This window comes from Artemia sp. Qi Xiang Cuo, chromosome 21 (assembly GCF_049724085.1).
Source record: "Artemia sp. Qi Xiang Cuo chromosome 21, ASM4972408v1, whole genome shotgun sequence".
NCBI lineage: Eukaryota > Metazoa > Arthropoda > Branchiopoda > Anostraca > Artemiidae > Artemia > Artemia sp. Qi Xiang Cuo.
In genome coordinates, this window is record NC_142814.1 from 5,459,134 (window position 1) to 5,478,138 (window position 19,005).

The following is a 19,005-nucleotide window of genomic DNA, read 5'->3' on the forward strand; positions in this document are numbered from 1 at the left end:
GTAGTTGAAAATTCAGGAAATTAGGTCTTTGAGGATACCCCCCCCTCCACACACAGCCCTCAGGGCAACGTTTGTAAGTTATGCCCTGGGGGCATATAAGGTTTATATAGAAAGTGTTGTCGTAGAAACTTCAGAAAGGGCTCATTCGATTGCAAATTTAAATGGCTAGATCCCTTTTCAATAGTCGAAAGTAGTTGGAAGGCAACTAACACCCCTTCCACGGCCACCATGTCCCCAAACACATCCAATAAAAATTCTGATATCGCCATTTTCTTCACTGTAGTTGAAAGTTCAGGAAATTATATGTTTTTTAAGGACACGTCCCCCACAGCATTCAGGGCAAGGGTTATAAGTTATGCCCTGGGGCATAAAGAATGCAAATGAATGTACATTGTCAGTTTAATATACATATACTGATATTTAGTAATCAAAATGTTAATATTATTTGGTTTATTAAAGTTATAAAAGTAAAAACATTTATATTTTCTTCAGGAAAGTGCAAATTATGTTCTGGCCTTGGGAAGGCATAGGAGTTTTGCGCCCAACTTATGTTAATTTCTGCTCGTTTTGAGTTTAACTCGGTTATTTATTGTAATTTCTGTTCGTTTTGGGTTTCATTTATTTATCTATGCTGATTTGTGGTAGTTTCACGCTTGGTAGATAATTTGATTTTATTTTTGAACATTTTTTGTTTAATGGAGTTCTTTACTTTTCTTTGAAAAACATATTTTGTGGAAAAAGTTTTTTTTAATTAATAGACTAAAGGGAGAGGTACTGAGGAAAGTATAGCCGCCTCATGTACGGAATAATTTCTGTTCATTTTAAGTTTTAATGTTACTCCTTACTTAATGTAGAAAAACCTTTTTTTTTTGCTTTATTATGTCAAAAAAAAAGGATTGACGTTATAACGGACACTTGACGGATCTAGTGTTTCAATATGCAACGTAAAAAAGAAGAGAATAAGGCTACTTAAAAAATCTTCCAAGCCACAGCAACATTTAGGGAAAGAGGAGGTCAGGAGGCCAGGTATACGACAGCAAGAGGAGTTCAGGTATAAGTAACATAATAGAGGTAAACAGCAAAGCTGAAAATGAATTGTGCTGCTATGTGCTGCTTGTGCTGCTATGAATCCAGTAATGGAATTTTGTCTAATACTTGGATTTGCAAAAGCCTTTGTACTTTATAAATGAGTAAAATGCATAACAAATACTAGATGATGTAACTACGAGTTTCATAATATATCGAAGTCCAGCTATTGTTTTTTGTCCAGGTCCTCCAAAGGCAACTGTTTACAGAAAAGCTTCAAAATCCTACTTTTGCTCTCCATGATAATCAGTTGCATCAGTAGTTGCAACGTAGTAAAGAGCGAATTTAAACCCAGTCTCATATAACTTTTTGGTGTTAAAAACACCGATATGGTGTAAATACTAGATAAATCTGGCAAAGAGCTGGTTTTGCCGGCATTTTCCAAACCTCCCTTCGCTTCCTCAGGCTTTCCCCTCACAGGCTTCCCTCCTTCACATACATCACTGAGAGGATAAGTTGAAAATCAAAGGTTTGGGCTGTTTGTATCAATGTTTGTTACCATATATACTAGTATTCAGGGGTTCGTGGGACAAAGGCATCCCACAAAGCTTATTTGCTACCCCATAAGTGAGAAATCGTAAGCCTACTAAAACTTGTTTATGTATAAGAAACTCTTTGAAAGTTAAAATGTCAAGCCTCTGTGCTCTTCGAGAGCAAGAATAGAAGTTAAAGCCAGTACCCTATCCAGGATTTCTTTCAAGGGGGGGGGGGTAAAAAGATTTTTTCAGAGGTGGGGGGAGGGGGGTTACAAAAAGAACCGTCAAAAAATGCATAAGGAGTTTCTTTATATTCATTTTTGTTACGTTTTTACGAGTCGGACAAACATTTTTTTTTTGGGGGGGGGGATTCAAAACCCCCTATCCCCCCTGAATACGGCCTTGGATAAAGCAGAGATATCAAGTAACAAAACTAAAACAGCATTATAAATTTAAATTCACGTACAGGTGGTTGAGTTTTTGCATGGTTTCCATTGCAATTTTAAATTATACGCTTCCTTCAGTCAGGAAATTTTCTTTTCGAACAACGCCATCTCCAAAGCTTATCCCACGATTACCTGACATGAATTTACTACCTTATAAAATACCTGTGATTGCAATATTCGAGTGGAGAAACAGCTGACAAGAATCGTGAAAATCAACCAGGTAATAAGAATCGGACCTAAATATCAGGTTTTACCTGCTTCAAACACCTTAGTAGACATTCACCGGTGTCATGGATGAAAAAGTTCCCCAAAACACATCCACGCCCACCAGTTCCCCAAACACATCCAATTAAAATTTTGAGACAGCCATTTTGTTCAGCGTAGTTGATTTCCATATAGAAATTATGTTTTTGAAGAGGACACTCCCCCCAGTCCTCAGAGCAAGGGTTGTAAGTTATGCCCTGGGCGCATACAAGGTTTTTGTAGAAAGCTTTGTTGTAGAAACTTCAAAAAGGGCTCATTGGATTGGAAATTCAAAGGGCTAGTGCCCTTTTTAATAGTTGAAAGTGATTGGAGGGCCACTAACCCCCCTCTCACGCCTACCTTTTCCCAAAACACATCCAATTAAAATTTTGAGATAGCCATTTTGTTCAACGTAGTTGAAAATTCAGGAAATTAGGTCTTTGAGGATACCCCCCCCACCCAGCCCTCAGGGCAAGGGTGGTACGTTATGCCCTAGGGGCATATAAGGTTTTTATAGAAAGCGTTTTCGTAGAAACTTCAGAAAGGGCTCATACGGTTGGAAGTTTAAATGGCTAGTTCCCTTTTTAATAGTCGAAAGTAGTTTGAAGGCAACTTACACCCCTTCCACGGCCACCATGTCCCCAAACACATCCAATAAAAATTCTGATATCGCCATTTTCTTCACTGTAGTTGAAAGTTCAGGAAATTATATGTTTTTTAAGGACACTTCCCCCACAGCATTCAGGGCAAGGGTTATAAGTTATGCCCTGGGGCATAAAGAATACAAATGAATGTACATTGTCATTTTAATATACATATACTGATATTTAGTAATCAAAATGTTAATACTATTTGGTTCATTAAAGTTATAAAAGTAAAAACATTTATATTTTCTTCAGGAAAGTGCAAATTTTGTTCTGGCCTTGGGAAGGCATAGGAGTTTTGAGCCCAACTTGTGTTAATTTCTGATCGTTTTGAGTTTGACTCGGTTATTTATTGTCATTTCTGTTCGTTTTGGGTTTCATTTATTTATCTATGCTGATTTGTGGTAGTTTCACGCTTGGTAGATAATTTGATTTTATTTTTGAACATTTTTTGTTTAATGGAGTTCTTTACTTTTCTTTGAAAAACATATTTTGTGGAAAAAGTTTTTTTTAATTAATAGACTAAAGGGAGAGGTACTGAGGAAAGTATAGCCGCCTCATGTACGGAATAATTTCTGTTCATTTTAAGTTTTAATGTTACTCCTTACTTAATGTAGAAAAACCTTTTTTTTTTGCTTTATTATGTCAAAAAAAAAGGATTGACGTTATAACGGACACTTGACGGATCTAGTGTTTCAATATGCAACGTAAAAAAGAAGAGAATAAGGCTACTTAAAAAATCTTCCAAGCCACAGCAACATTTAGGGAAAGAGGAGGTCAGGAGGCCAGGTATACGACAGCAAGAGGAGTTCAGGTATAAGTAACATAATAGAGGTAAACAGCAAAGCTGAAAATGAATTGTGCTGCTATGTGCTGCTTGTGCTGCTATGAATCCAGTAATGGAATTTTGTCTAATACTTGGATTTGCAAAAGCCTTTGTACTTTATAAATGAGTAAAATGCATAACAAATACTAGATGATGTAACTACGAGTTTCATAATATATCGAAGTCCAGCTATTGTTTTTTGTCCAGGTCCTCCAAAGGCAACTGTTTACAGAAAAGCTTCAAAATCCTACTTTTGCTCTCCATGATAATCAGTTGCATCAGTAGTTGCAACGTAGTAAAGAGCGAATTTAAACCAAGTCTCATATAACTTTTTGGTGTTAAAAACACCGATATGGTGTAAATACTAGATAAATCTGGCAAAGAGCTGGTTTTGCCGGCATTTTCCAAACCTCCCTTCGCTTCCTCAGGCTTTCCCCTCACAGGCTTCCCTCCTTCACATACATCACTGAGAGGATAAGTTGAAAATCAAAGGTTTGGGCTGTTTGTATCAATGTTTGTTACCATATATACTAGTATTCAGGGGTTCGTGGGACAAAGGCATCCCACAAAGCTTATTTGCTACCCCATAAGTGAGAAATCGTAAGCCTACTAAAACTTGTTTATGTATAAGAAACTCTTTGAAAGTTAAAATGTCAAGCCTCTGTGCTCTTCGAGAGCAAGAATAGAAGTTAAAGCCAGTACCCTATCCAGGATTTCTTTCAAGGGGGGGGGGGGTAAAAAGATTTTTTCAGAGGTGGGGGGAGGGGGTTACAAAAAGAACCGTCAAAAAATGCATAAGGAGTTTCTTTATATTCATTTTTGTTACGTTTTTACGAGTCGGACAAACATTTTTTTTTGGGGGGGGGGATTCAAAACCCCCTATCCCCCCTGAATACGGCCTTGGATAAAGCAGAGATATCAAGTAACAAAACTAAAACAGCATTATAAATTTAAATTCACGTACAGGTGGTTGAGTTTTTGCATGGTTTCCATTGCAATTTTAAATTATACGCTTCCTTCAGTCAGGAAATTTTCTTTTCGAACAACGCCATCTCCAAAGCTTATCCCACGATTACCTGACATGAATTTACTACCTTATAAAATACCTGTGATTGCAATATTCGAGTGGAGAAACAGCTGACAAGAATCGTGAAAATCAACCAGGTAATAAGAATCGGACCTAAATATCAGGTTTTACCTGCTTCAAACACCTTAGTAGACATTCACCGGTGTCATGGATGAAAAATTGCATGCCACCAGTGGTGCCGCCACCGAGCCACCTTGACGCTTGGAGAGCCTCCAAGCCACTGTTAACTTGGCAACATTGATGGAAAACATCTTGTATATCTTCATGCGTTCTTCGTAGCGCCCATGCTTCAGAGCCGTTTTTGACCACTGTCATCACTGTAGCGTTTGATATTCCAATCTTGGTTTGCAGACTTATCTTCCTATTCTTCCAAACGTTTTTTAAATGTGATAAAACACCCTGAGTCTTTGCTATTCTACATTTAACATCTTCACTGGTCCCGCCGTCTTTACTAATGATTCTACCAAGGTAAATGAAGCTGTCCACGTGATCAGTGTTTTCGTTACCCAACGTCACCTTTACATCTTCACCTATTCCTAGCCTTAGCTACTTTGTTCTTCTTAACATTAATCCTCAAACCTATTTTAGCACCCTGAACTCGCAAAACCTCTAAGGTTCATTCATTCTGCTCATACTTTTATCTAGGATGCCTAAATCATCAGCATAATATAAGTCCATGAGAGTTTTTCCTGCCTATTTGATTCTGTGGCCTCCCATTGCCTTTCCTAGGCTCCTTAAGAAAAAGTTCATCCAAATAATCTATCTAAAGGGGGATAGAACACAACCCTGCTTAACTTCTGATTTAATATGAAACGAGCTGCTAACCTCATTTCCTACCTTAACAGCAGCAGTGTTATGCTCGTAAATAGTGGCCCAGTATCAGGAGTGGATAGAACTTCTGGCAATGGGATACGACATCAGGCTACTATCCTTCGACATTGCGAAAGCTTTTGACAGAGTATGGCACCGTGGCCTGCTAAAGAAACTCTATGTGTATGGTGTTTGTGGGATGTCTGTTAAAAGTTATTGAGAGTTTTCTTTCCGATCGTTTACTGCAGGTTGTCCTCGACGGGTTTATTTCCACTCGAATTTTCAGTGAAAGCAGGGGTACCCCAGGGCAGTATCTTGTGACCTACACTCTTCCTTATCTACATAAACGACATGGGAGACAGCCTCGCAAACCCTCTGCATCACTTTGCCGACGATACCACGACACAATCAGCCGTCCCTAAACACGAAGACCCAACACAAGCCTCCCTTTCCCTACAGATGGATCTTTTGAAAATTGAAAAGTGGTCTGATGCATGGATGATCAACTTCAATGCATCGAAAACAAAGGAGTTTCTAATTACCCGATCAAAGGTGCCACGTGAACACCCCAGTTTCATCTTCAAAAATGAAGCTATGAAGAGAGTCGACGAGCTTCGTCTACTGGGGATTCATTTCTCCACCGATCTCTCTTGGAGCAACCACCTTGATCGGGTGAGAACCTCCTACGCAAGAAAGCTGGGAGTTACTCTTCGCTGCAAAAGCCTTCTTCCATTCACTTCTATTATCTCACTATAAAAGTCCTGCATCAGACCCAAAACTGAATATGGATGCCCGCTATATGTTGGTGCTCCGAAAACGCTGTTGGCACCACTTCAGAAGATCCTGAATAGGGCAAATAGGGCGGGCTGCGCCTCTAAACAAGAATTGCTCCAGCCTCTAAATGAAAGGTTTGATATAGCGTCGATGGCAGTTTTCTACAAGTACATGAATTCGCCTCCCTCAGACGAGCTATCTCGAATTGTGCCCCCCTTTGTCCAGCCGACAAGGCAGACACGAAGGCACACAGCTCGGTCCAATTATCTAAAGAAGGATACGCCAAAAACCGAGTACTTGAGGAACAGCTTCACCGGCGTTGCACTTCTATCTGGAACGATCTTCCTGGGGATATTATCCCTGCAAATCCCTCCGTTGACACCTTCAAAAGAAGGTTCAATAGACATTTAAAACCCCGAGGCCATTGAACGAGGTAAATGAATAGCGGCATATCATATACTTTGAAGTACCTGGCGCCGTGAATATTGGAATAAAAAAAAAAAAAAAAAAAAAAATTGTAACATTGTCTACAACATCTCTCAGTCTAAAAATTATCATGTTACTAAGTAATTTGCTACCTGCGGAGACCGGACTAATGCCTCGATAATTACCGCACTCAGTCTTATCACCGTTCCTATACAGTGGTGTAATTCGGATTTTCCTAAAAATCGCTAGGTACTTCCCCTTTTTCAAAATCCTATTCACATTCTTCAGTAACTAGTTTTTAACCTCAGGGCCACCGTATTAAAGAAACTCATTTACCACACTATCAGCACCTGCATTCTGATTATTTTTTAACCCTTTTAGTACTATCGCTAATTCTTCCTCACAAAACGAATCTTCCTTCACATCTAAAATATTACAAACTTTTTGATTTTCCTCTATTTATTTTCCTGCAATTGTGTATTGATTTAGCACAATCTTGAAATGTTCTGCCGATCTCTCTTTAACTTTTCCTTATCACTAATTGTGGCTTCGTTCCTATCTTTAACTGGGACAAGTCCTAACTTTAACTGGGGCTACTCCCTCTCAATTTATTAACATGCCAGTACAATATTTTACTATTATGACATCTAGCTGTATCTTCCAGATCCTTTGCAGCTTAATCCATCGCCTGTACTTCACACCTCCTTAGTTCATATTTTAATGCTTTCTCCACTTTCTTCGCATTCCTTTTGCTTTCATATGATCTATCACTCAGATAATGCTTGCATAAGCCCCTTCTCCTCTCTATCAATCATAAAGATGTTTCACTAATGACTCCTAGCTGTGCTCCTAACTTCCTTCCCTAAGACACTATCAGCAACTTCACAAATTATTTTCCTAAAAATATTCCATCCGAGTATAGCCTTGAAGCGTAACTTGCCGAAAAACACCCCTTCTGGAATACCTAAATATGAGGCTCCCTCGGAGCCACCTGTCGCCACCTGGAATAGCCTCCCAGCAGAGGTAATGCCTGGAAATCTTGTGCTTGAAGCATTCAAGCGAAGATACAACAGATGCATCAAGGCTGAAAACAAAATAAAGATTACCAGGACTAACGGCATATCATCATTGTTGATGAAGCCTCGAAAATTTTAAAACGAAAAATAAAATGATGGCGAATAAACAAATTCAAAGCGTTAATCCCGTGGCACTTTTAACAGCAAAGCCCATCAAAGGTTGTTGTGACATTTCACGGTGTCGAAGTATCTACTTGACGCTTACATTCGGAAATGTGATTGTTGCATTAGGGTCAATTAGAGGGGGCAGCTGGTTCTTAGATTTCCTACATTCTCTTGATTTTGAAATTTAAATAAAACCTTTTTTGAGTTTTTATTTAAAAAGTTGAAAAAACAAAAACAACCCCACCCCAAGTTTTTTAAACATTTTGAAACTCTTGAACAATAGAAAGTCTTACTAGTTCGTTTGAATTTTTTTTGGCATACCGTACAATGATTTTTTTTTGCATAAAATTTTGATAATTGGAAGTTTTCCCTGTCAAGAATAGACAAATGACTTTCGATCAATTCTAAATAATCGAATCCTAGTAATGACTTTTCCTTTAAGAAATTTAACAATTATAAATAAATCAATAAATTAAATCGTGCGTGCCAATAATATAAGAGTAACTTTTCCCGTTTAAATTTTCAGGTCTGCAAAAATTCCCACAAAATGCACTCCCTCTAACCACTGTGGGACACAAGCCTCTATATGGCATAACACATCAATCAACAAAGCATGTGTTACCTGGTTTAATGATGAAAGTGATGAAAGCTGCTGTTCTATGGAGCTACCGATTGATGTCAGACAATGTGATGGTTTTACCTTGTATTTTTTACAGCCTACAAAGGGGTGTAACATGGCATATTGTGCTGAATATGACGGAATGAAAGGTTAGTATTTTTAAATTCTTTTCTTTTCTCTTAATCTTTTTGTAATTTTAGAAAATCTTTCTCTTAAAATTTTTTTGCAAATGAATATTTTTAACGATATATAATCTTGTCGAAGTCAACCTAAGGAAAAATACAAATTCTCTACTTTTTATAATGAGCCTCTGGTTAGCCGTTCTGCAGGCAGGTATCATGATATTAATCAAGTAACTGCCTTAGTAACTGCTAAGGAAATTCATGGAAATTCCATGGCCCTTGTAAATTTTTTGGGGAAGTTGGGATTTTTTTTCGGGGGGGGGGGGGGGAGATGGTAAAAAACAAATTTTGTTAAATAATTTGAATAAGAAGTGCCAGAAATTCAGAACAGGATTTAGGGGGTCACGCCCCAAGGCGCTCTCCCTGGGTACGTCTCTGGGAAAAGATTCTTTCAGAATTGCTGCTTTTAATTCCACTTTACCTGAATTTCCATAGCCTAGGTGAACTTAAACCCCGTTTCATTATGTTGAATAATCGGACTGGTTTTAGACAATATTTTATTTGAACATAAAGTTTTCACTGCTTGGTGTAATTAATTTAATACATTAAGATACATATGATTAGCTAGACTGTTCAAAATTGGCAAAGTTCTTAGGTATATAACCATTACACAAATAACTTGCTAACAGACCTGAAGCCTTAATATTTTGAGAATGTAGACTGAACCAGCCACGATAACCATTGATGTCACCATCTGAGTTTTTATTGAGGCTTCACAAAGCTCCCCCCCCCCTGCCCATTCATAAATGAATTGCGTTTTCAAGAATCTCACCCAAAACTGTCATAAATAAAAATTCGTGATTTTGTTTTGTGTTAATATTCATGTATTTATGAATGTTGATTTTTGGGGAACCTCATTTTTTTTTGGAGTTATTCGAAAACTCCCATATAATTTGGAAATAATGGCAGCAATGGGTATAGCTACCCAGTACTGCCCTGGCTGTGCTTCTAAGCATGGCCAGTGCATGAGATGGGCTGTGATTCCAAGCTTCACAGGAATTACTACATACCGTCTTCGGGGGGGGGGGGGTGCCCCCCCGTATCCAGGGGGGGAGGGGTTGAACCCCACCCTGAAATGTTTGACTGACTGGTAAAAACGTAACAAAAATGGACATAAACAAATTTCGTATGCGTTTTTTGAGGTTTTTTTGTGTAACCCCCCCCCCCCACAAACAAAATGAGTAAAACCCCTTTCAAAAAAATCCTGGATACATCCCTGAATTGTATCTACCACACCAAGAAGTTTGATCTGCTTAAATTCCGGTTTCTCTGTCTGCATTCTGAGATATTAGATTAGTCTCAGTGAGATAAACAAGTATACAGGTATATATTAATTAAATATTTACTATATAGAGCTGGTTAGGTTAGGTATTTGATATAATGCGACCTGGGCGACCTGTTGTCCATAACACTTTGTTGTAATTTCCATAATTTTGTTTCTTAAGTATTATATTTTGGAAATATTTTGTATATTTCATTAGGTGTAACCTAACTTCACTTCTTTGGTGTGTTTGATACAATTGACAATTACTGAAAGCCCTTGTGTTGTCAGTTCTGTATCAACTTATCGAACCAAGTTGTTACTATAAAGCTTTGAGTCGCTTTTCGTATAATAAGACTAATATAAATAAACGCTGGCAGGGCCGTATCCAGGATTTTTTTCGGAGGGGGTTTTACTCATTTTTTTGGGGGGGGGGGTACACAAAAAAAAACTCAAAAAACGCACACAAAATTTATTCATGTCCATTTTTGTTACTTTTTTACGAGTCAGACAAACATTTCGGGGTGGGGAAGGGGGTTCAAACTCCCTAACCCCCCTGGATATGGCTTTGAACGCTGGTAAATAATTAGAAAGGTGCACTAGTCAGCTGAATTATATAGCCCCTCATTCCTGATGACAAGGACTTATTACGACCGTTCCCCCCCTGCGGGAAATACCCCCACGAGGAAAATACCCCCACGCGAAAAAAACGGAAAATACCCCCTGGAAGATACCCCCCCCCGTGGAAAATAAGGCTTTCAAAATTTGAGAATTTCATTTGAGTTTTTTTTTCCATAGGAGGAAGGAATTTTGGTACTTGTGTATTATGGGCCCCTCACTCAGCTGACATGAATCCAATTTTTTTCTATGTGAAAAATCAACTTCTCATGATTATGGTGGGTAAAATTACCTTCAAGTATTTTAATCAGATTGATCAAAGTATCCAGCGTTGTAGACCACATTTCAAAATAGGAAAGATAATAGAAACCCCTTGTATTTAAATATCGATTTGGCCACATGGTCTGTGTTGCAACTCTCTGTTTCGGCTAATTTATTTGTAGAATATATATTTCATATCCTTTTAAGCTATATTCGACGTAAATTCTGAAAAATTGTTTTATGACCAACATTTCATAAATAAGAAGCTAATTGAAAATATAATTTAAAAATATTTTTTTGATCATTTACATTAATAAAAATCATATTGTTTTGAGAAAATTAATATATCAAAATTATTATTAATATTTCTTTCAATCTAGTGTCATATAGATTGCATTTAATTTCCTTTAATCACAATTTTTGAAAAGCTGTAGAACCTTGACAAATGGTAATTCTGGTTTCAGGCAGGGTTGTCACCGTCAGTAGGATTTTACTAGATCTAGTAAAAAAAAAAATCTAGTATATTTAGAGGATCTAGTCACTTTCCCGGAAACTAGTAAAAAGTCATGATTTGTAGTTAATACGACTTTTTTTTTATATTCCTTGAATTCAGGGAAAAAAATTATTGTAAACACATGACAATTTAAAATTTTTTCTTGTCTGTTTTACAATTTTGATTGTCTGTCTCAGAGACAGACAAGCAGTCACCTATTTTCATAAACAGACAATTCATTTCCTGCGTCTATAGGTCGACAAAATCAGCTTTCTGTGTACCAAATCTTACCAACTAAAAATGAAGCTTCAAATAGGACTCGACCGCAAACAAATTGCAACAGAAATGATTTTTACACCATTTTACACCAAAAAAAAAACTGTACAACATATCAAAAGTTGAGAAACCCAGCGGGGTGCGAAATAAGTGTTTTTTAGCGTTTTCCGTTTGTTTTTTGTTGTTTTTAGCGGAAATTTTCCGTTATCCTAGAGCTTAGCATTTACTTCATGGGAGACATGTTTCTGAACTAGTTTTGTGTGCTGAATTCGAATATCACATCACATTAAGTTATGTCCCACCGTTAGTGTTTCACATTCATCACCAAACAAGAAATTCGTATATCGTCGCCATATTTCCCTTTTTTCGTCCTTAGGGGCGAATGAAGTCAGGAATAACGTCGCCCTTTCGACTGAATACTATATTTTTGGAAAGTTCCGTACATTCTAAGATTGTCGTTGTTGGAACCCTTGGTCCCAGGTTTGTCAGATAAATGTCCCTCCCAGATTCATTTCTTTGGGCCCCTTAATTATTTTCCTTCCTTTTTTAATAAATGTTAATTTTCCTATTATTTTTTGACGCCATTTTGGGTCCTCTTAACTACGCACGTGTTTAATTCACCTCGAGGGAAAAAGTGCGCAGTTAGGGAGATTGGCCAGTATATTAGGAGCCCTAGGATTGGTTGGAAAGATTCATTTACCACCCCTAGTAGCCCCCACCGCGTGCTGCGGTTAGCGGGCTGGGACAATTTGTCCTTTTTCTGTTCAGTTCTTTTTATACTTGTAACTGTGAATATAGTAAGAATTTTTCTATGTACCTATTTTACTTTTCAGCTTAGGCCGAGACTAAAAGGTTAATTAGAAAATCTTATCGGTAAACTTTGGTTTTAAATATGGCCATAGACCACCCGATCACGTTAGTATAAAGGAACCGTTGGGGTAAGAGCGGGAATCTCACTAACATTTGGGCCGACAAGGGGGTTCTCCCCTTCGAGTAAGTGGCATAGCAACCTTTTTTGCGCCATTTTTGCCTTTAAAAGTGGTGACCCCGCACATACACCCCAATAAGTGGTGCCAGCGGTAATTAGCACTACGAACATTGGTGGCAGCAAGAACAGGAATTATTAACAGAGTTGATAATAAAAAAAATTTGCGATTTCGAAGAGACAAGTAATTTAGCCTACAAAAGTAGCCTATTGTGGTTACAGAGGCTATATATAAAAAAAATCGCAAAGAGAAATTTTTATCTGAGCTGTGCTTAGACGGATAATAATAAGTAATAAAATTTACGAATCAATATATCACGCAACTAATTAGTATTCAAAAATATAAGGCTAAAATTGCTGCGTGTCAAAACAATTTTCCGCGAGAGAACCGGAAGTTCGAGCGAGAGGAACGGAATAATTTGAAGAAGTAATTTGAAGTTAACGGAATTTTGAAATTATGTCGGACAGAGACGAGATTAACTCTAGACCGAAAAGGGCAAGTGAAGCCCATAGAAAAAGTAGGAAAATAGAAAGAAAGGCTAATATGGAGGCCATATTAGAACGGAAAAGATCTCACGCCATAGACCACCCGATCACGTTAGTATAAAGGAACCGTTGGAGTAACTGCGGAAATCCCACTAATTTGGGGCCAAAGAGGGACCGTCCCCCCTCCAGTAAGTGGCATAGCAACTCTTTGCGCCATTTTTGCCTTTAAAAGTGGTGACCCCGCACAAAGAACCTCCAATAGTCGTCATTAAGGTTTAACAGCATATACGGCCATCTAGCGGAAAATTTCGTAGCGTATTTCGCTAAGGTCGGTATGACCGGCAGAATAGCATCTTGTGAATTTGAGAGTACAGCGTAGGGTGAGTAAATTTTCTACTTGCAATGTAGAAGAGCCTACTGTTGATAGTAAGAAACAACTAATTAAACTGAAGCCAATTTCTATTACAATAAAAGGTTACAGACATTTTCTTATTTTTTTTTGTACAGCGTCATCTTCTGAGTAAAGATTAATAAGATGATCAGACGACGAGATGGCACTTTGCAAACATAGGTTTAAACCTCTGTCTGTATTTCTACTCCAGGTCTATGGCGACTGAAAACGAGCGCTGTTTGATATGTCTCAAAGAGATTGACGAAGAAGCTGAGTATACTACACTCACAGAGACTGGGGCTGCCGCTATCAATGGGTCCAGTCGCTTGCGGAAAACCACCCTCGTTGCAAATGCTGGAGAAAAAGCCCACATCGTTCGCAGACGGAATTACAACCACCGATTCTACATCGAAAGGGACAACAAAAATCGTAAAGAAGAGTGGCTTGCACAGATCTCGTCCGAAAAGCGTGCTCTAAGATCTGATACTTCCACATTCATGTTTAAGGACTGCTGCTTTTTTTGTGGGACGGTAATCGACTTTCCGGCCACACATAGGAAAAACCGTGAGATCTTTTCCGTCCGAACAGTCGACTTCGATGAAAAACTAAAAGAAATCTGTGAAATGAGAAGTGACGAATGGGCAGTCGAAGTGTTTCGCAGAATATTCACAGTGTCAGATCTCCATGCAGCTGATGCAGTTTACCATCAGATCTGCAGTACAAATTTTCGAACAATGCGTGCTCTTCCGAGCAAATTCGATGCAAGTGGCAACGAGCCTGAGCGTAAGAAAAGGAGATCTGGCAGGCCAGAAGATGATGTCAAAACAAAAGCATTTTTAAAGGCTATGGTGTACTTAGAAGTGAATGATGAGGAGCAAATAACGATTAGTGAATTAGTTGAAAAGATGCGCGAGAATCTGTATGGAGATCTGGAACCTTACAGTAAGGTTTACATGAAGAAAAAGGTCACCGAGCACTTTGGATCTCGAATTGTCTTTTCAACTGTAAACGGCAAACCAGATGTTGTTACTCTTAGAGAAAATGCGGCAGATATTCTGCAACAGTATTGTGCCAAGTCGAAATCTGGAGATTTGAAGGGGCAAAAAGAACAAATTCTGATTGCTGCAGCAAAGCTGATGAAAAGCGACGTAAAAGATATTCTGACGAACAAAGAAAGTTAAGACCTTTTGGAAAGGGTGTCGTCAGTTTCTGATGCTCTAGAATTTGTACCTGAAAGTCTCAGAATTGTGCTTCGTGAACTTTTTGTTGGGAATAGCTTAGATCTGAAAATTGCTACGATCGGCCATGCCCTTGTCCAAGCAATTCGACCGCGAGTGCTGATCGCACCATTGCAATTGGGTCTTGGTGTCCAAAAGCACCACCATTTTTCATCGCGAACCTCATTGACACTTTAAACTCACTTGGGCTTTGTTCTTCATACTCAGAAGTAACGATGTTTGAAAGAAGTTCAGCGGTCCATGCAGTAACTGACCTGGATGGAATGATGTCTCAGGGATTCATCCACCACATCGCTGACAACGTTGACCATGACATTTGCACCATTGACGGTAGGAACACCTTCCATGGCATGGGGATCATCGCCTCAATAACCCCCGCGCCCAAGTATTTGCCGAGGAAAATTCCCCGAACAAGTCCGTCAGCGGCAGACATAAGAGACGCAGACAAAATCTGTGTGCTTCATGTCAGATGTGACGACAGTGTTCTTTCAAAAATCAGATACGTTCGTATTCCTGACTTCACTGCACTGGATCCCAGTGCTAGCCTCGATACTCTCTGGCTTTCGTCGTGGTATCTGAAGACTCCAAGGCCAGGATGGAATGGGACACATCAGACTGACATGGTTGGAAACCATCCGGGGAAAGCATCTGTAATATTTCTCCCGATGATTGATCTGTCTGCCAGTGATGACACCTGTGTGTACTCTACCTTGATGTTCATCGCAGACCAAGCTAAACGCCATGGATTCGCCCCAGTCGTGACCTTTGATCAGCCATTGTGGTGGAAAGTTATGAAAATGGTTGAGGGTTCTGAACCAGGAAGTGAGCTCTCAGCAGTAGTTCTGAAACTCGGTGGGTTTCACACAACCATGAGCTTTATTGGATGCATAGGATACACAATGGAAGGATCCGGTCTCCGCGAAGTCCTGGAACTTGCATATGCCCCAAACACTGTTCCCCATCTCCTAAGTGGAAAGGCTATTTCACAAGCTGTTCGAGGTCTCTTGCTAGTTCATAGTGCTCTACATGCCTGCTGCTCTCCGAGTTATTTGACGATGATCCCTGTTCAGAACCTGAAACAAAGTTAGGCACCAAAGAAGTTGCAGACCTTAAAACACTATACAGCAAGCTAATGAATGGAGAGGCAACAATGACGGAGGTTAAAGAAAATCCTGCACTCAAGTGGATCAAAGGTTTCGTCGACCAGAAGATACTTGATCTGTCTCAGCACAGAACTTCAAAGCTGTGGTTTCAGCTTATGAATATGGTTGGGATACTTCGTTATTTCATCAAAGCTGAGCAGATGGGGCTTTGGGACTTACACCTAAAGTCTGTGTCTGAAATGCTACCTTTTCTTGCGGCCTGTGGTCACAACAACTATGCCAAATCGTGCCGAATATACCTTCAGAAAATGGTGAAGCTTGAAGAAACCCATCCTACTGTTCATAGTTCATTCCAACAAGGAATGCACGTCGTCAGACGATCTGATCGCTATTGGCCTGGCTTGTCGACGGATCTAGTTATTCAAAAAGAGCTTATACGCTCGTTGAAAACAGCAGGTGGACTGACTAGGGGTACGGGCATGACCGAAACCCAGAGGTCGCTGTGGGTTTTAGCACGCCCAACCTGCTCTGCTGTTAACCTCCTAATGGAAGATCTGACGCAAATTCTCTATGGGACACGCGAGCAGCACAAGGAGAACGCAGGCCCCAGACAAGAACGAGACTTCAAGGATACGCAGGCGATGGTCACGTACTTTGAAAATGGCTCACTATTCGGAGGGGATACCCAGCTTAGAAGCATTGCTACCAGTTTGACTGCATATGAATCTGCAAACGTTAACTGTGCTAATTCTGCTGGTCTAAAAATCTTAGATGCTTTGACTGCAAAAGGGGCGAAGTATTTTTTATGCCGAAGAAAGGAACAGGCAGTCCAGATAAAAACACCGCACACAGCTGGAGAAGATCACAAGCGACTGGATCCAGCTTTGCTCTTCCAACGCTTCATTGCGTTAGCCAAAAGGACAAGACTCCCTGAATCAGAGTGCTTCCGGTATGAACTTTGTTCGTATCCCACTGCTCTGTTTGACAGCTCATTTATGCCGAGAGTGCCGAACAAGGCCGAATTCGCCAAGGCCATTGCACTTGCATGCAAACTCGAAGAAATTTCGTGTGTGCTGAACGACGGGACACACTACGTACTTGACGGCGGATCTCTATTGTACCGAGTCCAATGGATAAAAAATGACACGTATGCGGGTATCATACAGAGCTACTCTCTGTATATTTCGCGGAAGTACCCTGGCGCAACTGTTGTTTTCGATGGGTATGATAGTGGACCTTCCGTCAAAGATATGGCCCATTCGTATCGTAATCGAACGATTGGTCGCGAGGTTTTCTTCACGAATGACATGCGTCTGAAAGTTAAGAAAGAAGAATTTCTCGGGAAGAAGAAAAACAAGTCAAGATTCATTAGTGCGCTTGCAGTTCATCTCCGGCAAAAAGGCTATTTTGTAGTCCAAGCCCCCAGTGATGCAGACGTGCCTATTGTAAAAGCTGCTATCGAATCAGCTAAACAGAAGGTAACTGCCGTTATTGGAGAAGATAAGGATCTTCTGGTCCTTCTCTGCTACCACTGTGATGTCTCCACTAACAAGGTGTACTTCGCCCCAGAGCCAAAGAAAAATAAAGAGCGAAGGTGCTGGGATGTTCATGAAATGAAAAAAAGATTAAGTCAAGAAGTATGTGGTCTGATCCTCTTTGCCCATGCATTCCTTGGGTGTGATTCTACATCACGTGTCCACAACATCGGAAAAGGTCTTACCCTGAAAAAAGTGATAGAAAACGAAAGTTTTCGAGCATCTGCCAAGGTCTTTATGAAGAAGGCAGCAACAAAAATCGAAGTCAAGGAAGCCGGAGAAGACGCACTTCTTATAATATATGGTGGAAAGAAGGGGGAAATCTGAACGAGCTTCGAAAGCAGCTCTTCAAAAGAAAGCTCGTCACAGCAACGGCCCAGAGCAGCTGCCTCCCACATCCAACTCTGTAGCATTTCACAGCTATAGAGTTTACTTTCAGGTACACGCCTGGAATGACGACCGTAATCTAGAATTGGACCCTCAAGAGTGGGGCTGGAAAGACCGAAATGGTACATTATACCCTGTGATGACGGACCTATCCCCAGCACCTCCCCAACTTCTTAAGATTGTTAAGTGTTCCTGCCGTTCAAACTGCACCTCTGCTCGGTGCACTTGTGTCAGAAACGGCATGTCTTGCACTCTCGCGTGCAAAACTTGTCAGGGAGCAGAATGTGATAATTCTCCCAAATCAGAAGACCTCATCGACGATCTCGACGGCGAAGTTTCAAACTACACTGCCAGTGATTAATGTCGCAAGTCATTTGAAAAGTTGCCTGCTTTTTACCAATGTGATTTTTGTTACCTGTGATTTTAGTCAGTTAATACATTAAGAGATGATTGATTATTTTGAAGAAACCTTTTGGTGATGAATGTGAAACACTGTCGGTTGAACATATCCTTGATCTGATGTGATATTCGAGATCATCGCATAAAACTACTCAAGAAATGTGGTCAAACGACTATGTTATAATAGAATCGCGAACTTCGTGAATGGTGATGAATGTGAAACACTTTTGGTTCACCGTATATGAAATCTGATTTAATATTCGAGTTCAGCACATAAAATTACATCAGAAATGTGTTTCCCATGAAGTAAACTCTAAGCCTTGAGAAAATCGAAAATTTAGGCTTAAAAACCAAAAATAAAACACAAAACGCTAAAAAACACTAATTTTGCACCCCGCTAGGTTTCTCAACTTTTGATATGTTGTACAGTTTTTTTTCTCTACAAGATGGTGTAAAAATCATTTCTGTTGCAATTTGTTTGTGGTCAAACCTTATATTGACTGTACTATATAATGACACTTGGATTTGTGATGATTGGGAATCTATTGGAATCAAAACAAAAGCCAATCACCCAAGGTGATTAGGTGAATCTCATCAGTTTAAAAATTTTTATTGAGCAGAAAGGAGCCTGCTGAGAGAAATTAAAAGTAAGTAGAAAAGTAACATTATATATATATATATATATATATATATATATATATATATATATATATATATATATATATATATATATATATATATATATATATATATATATATATAAAAATATATA

The 19,005-nt window shown here is 39.3% G+C and overlaps 1 protein-coding gene across 2 annotated transcripts in view; it reads left to right on the top strand.

Annotated features, from left to right (window-relative positions):
* The window catches only part of LOC148939181 (terminal nucleotidyltransferase 4B-like), a 585,918-nt gene that overhangs the window by 318,668 nt on the left and 248,245 nt on the right, over positions 1-19,005 (top strand). For both annotated transcript variants that reach the window (XM_089107013.1, XM_089107012.1), the window contains one exon: positions 8,526-8,767. In XM_089107013.1, coding sequence (XP_088963139.1) covers positions 8,526-8,767 — 242 coding nt within the window. The remainder of the gene's footprint in view (positions 1-8,525; positions 8,768-19,005) is intronic.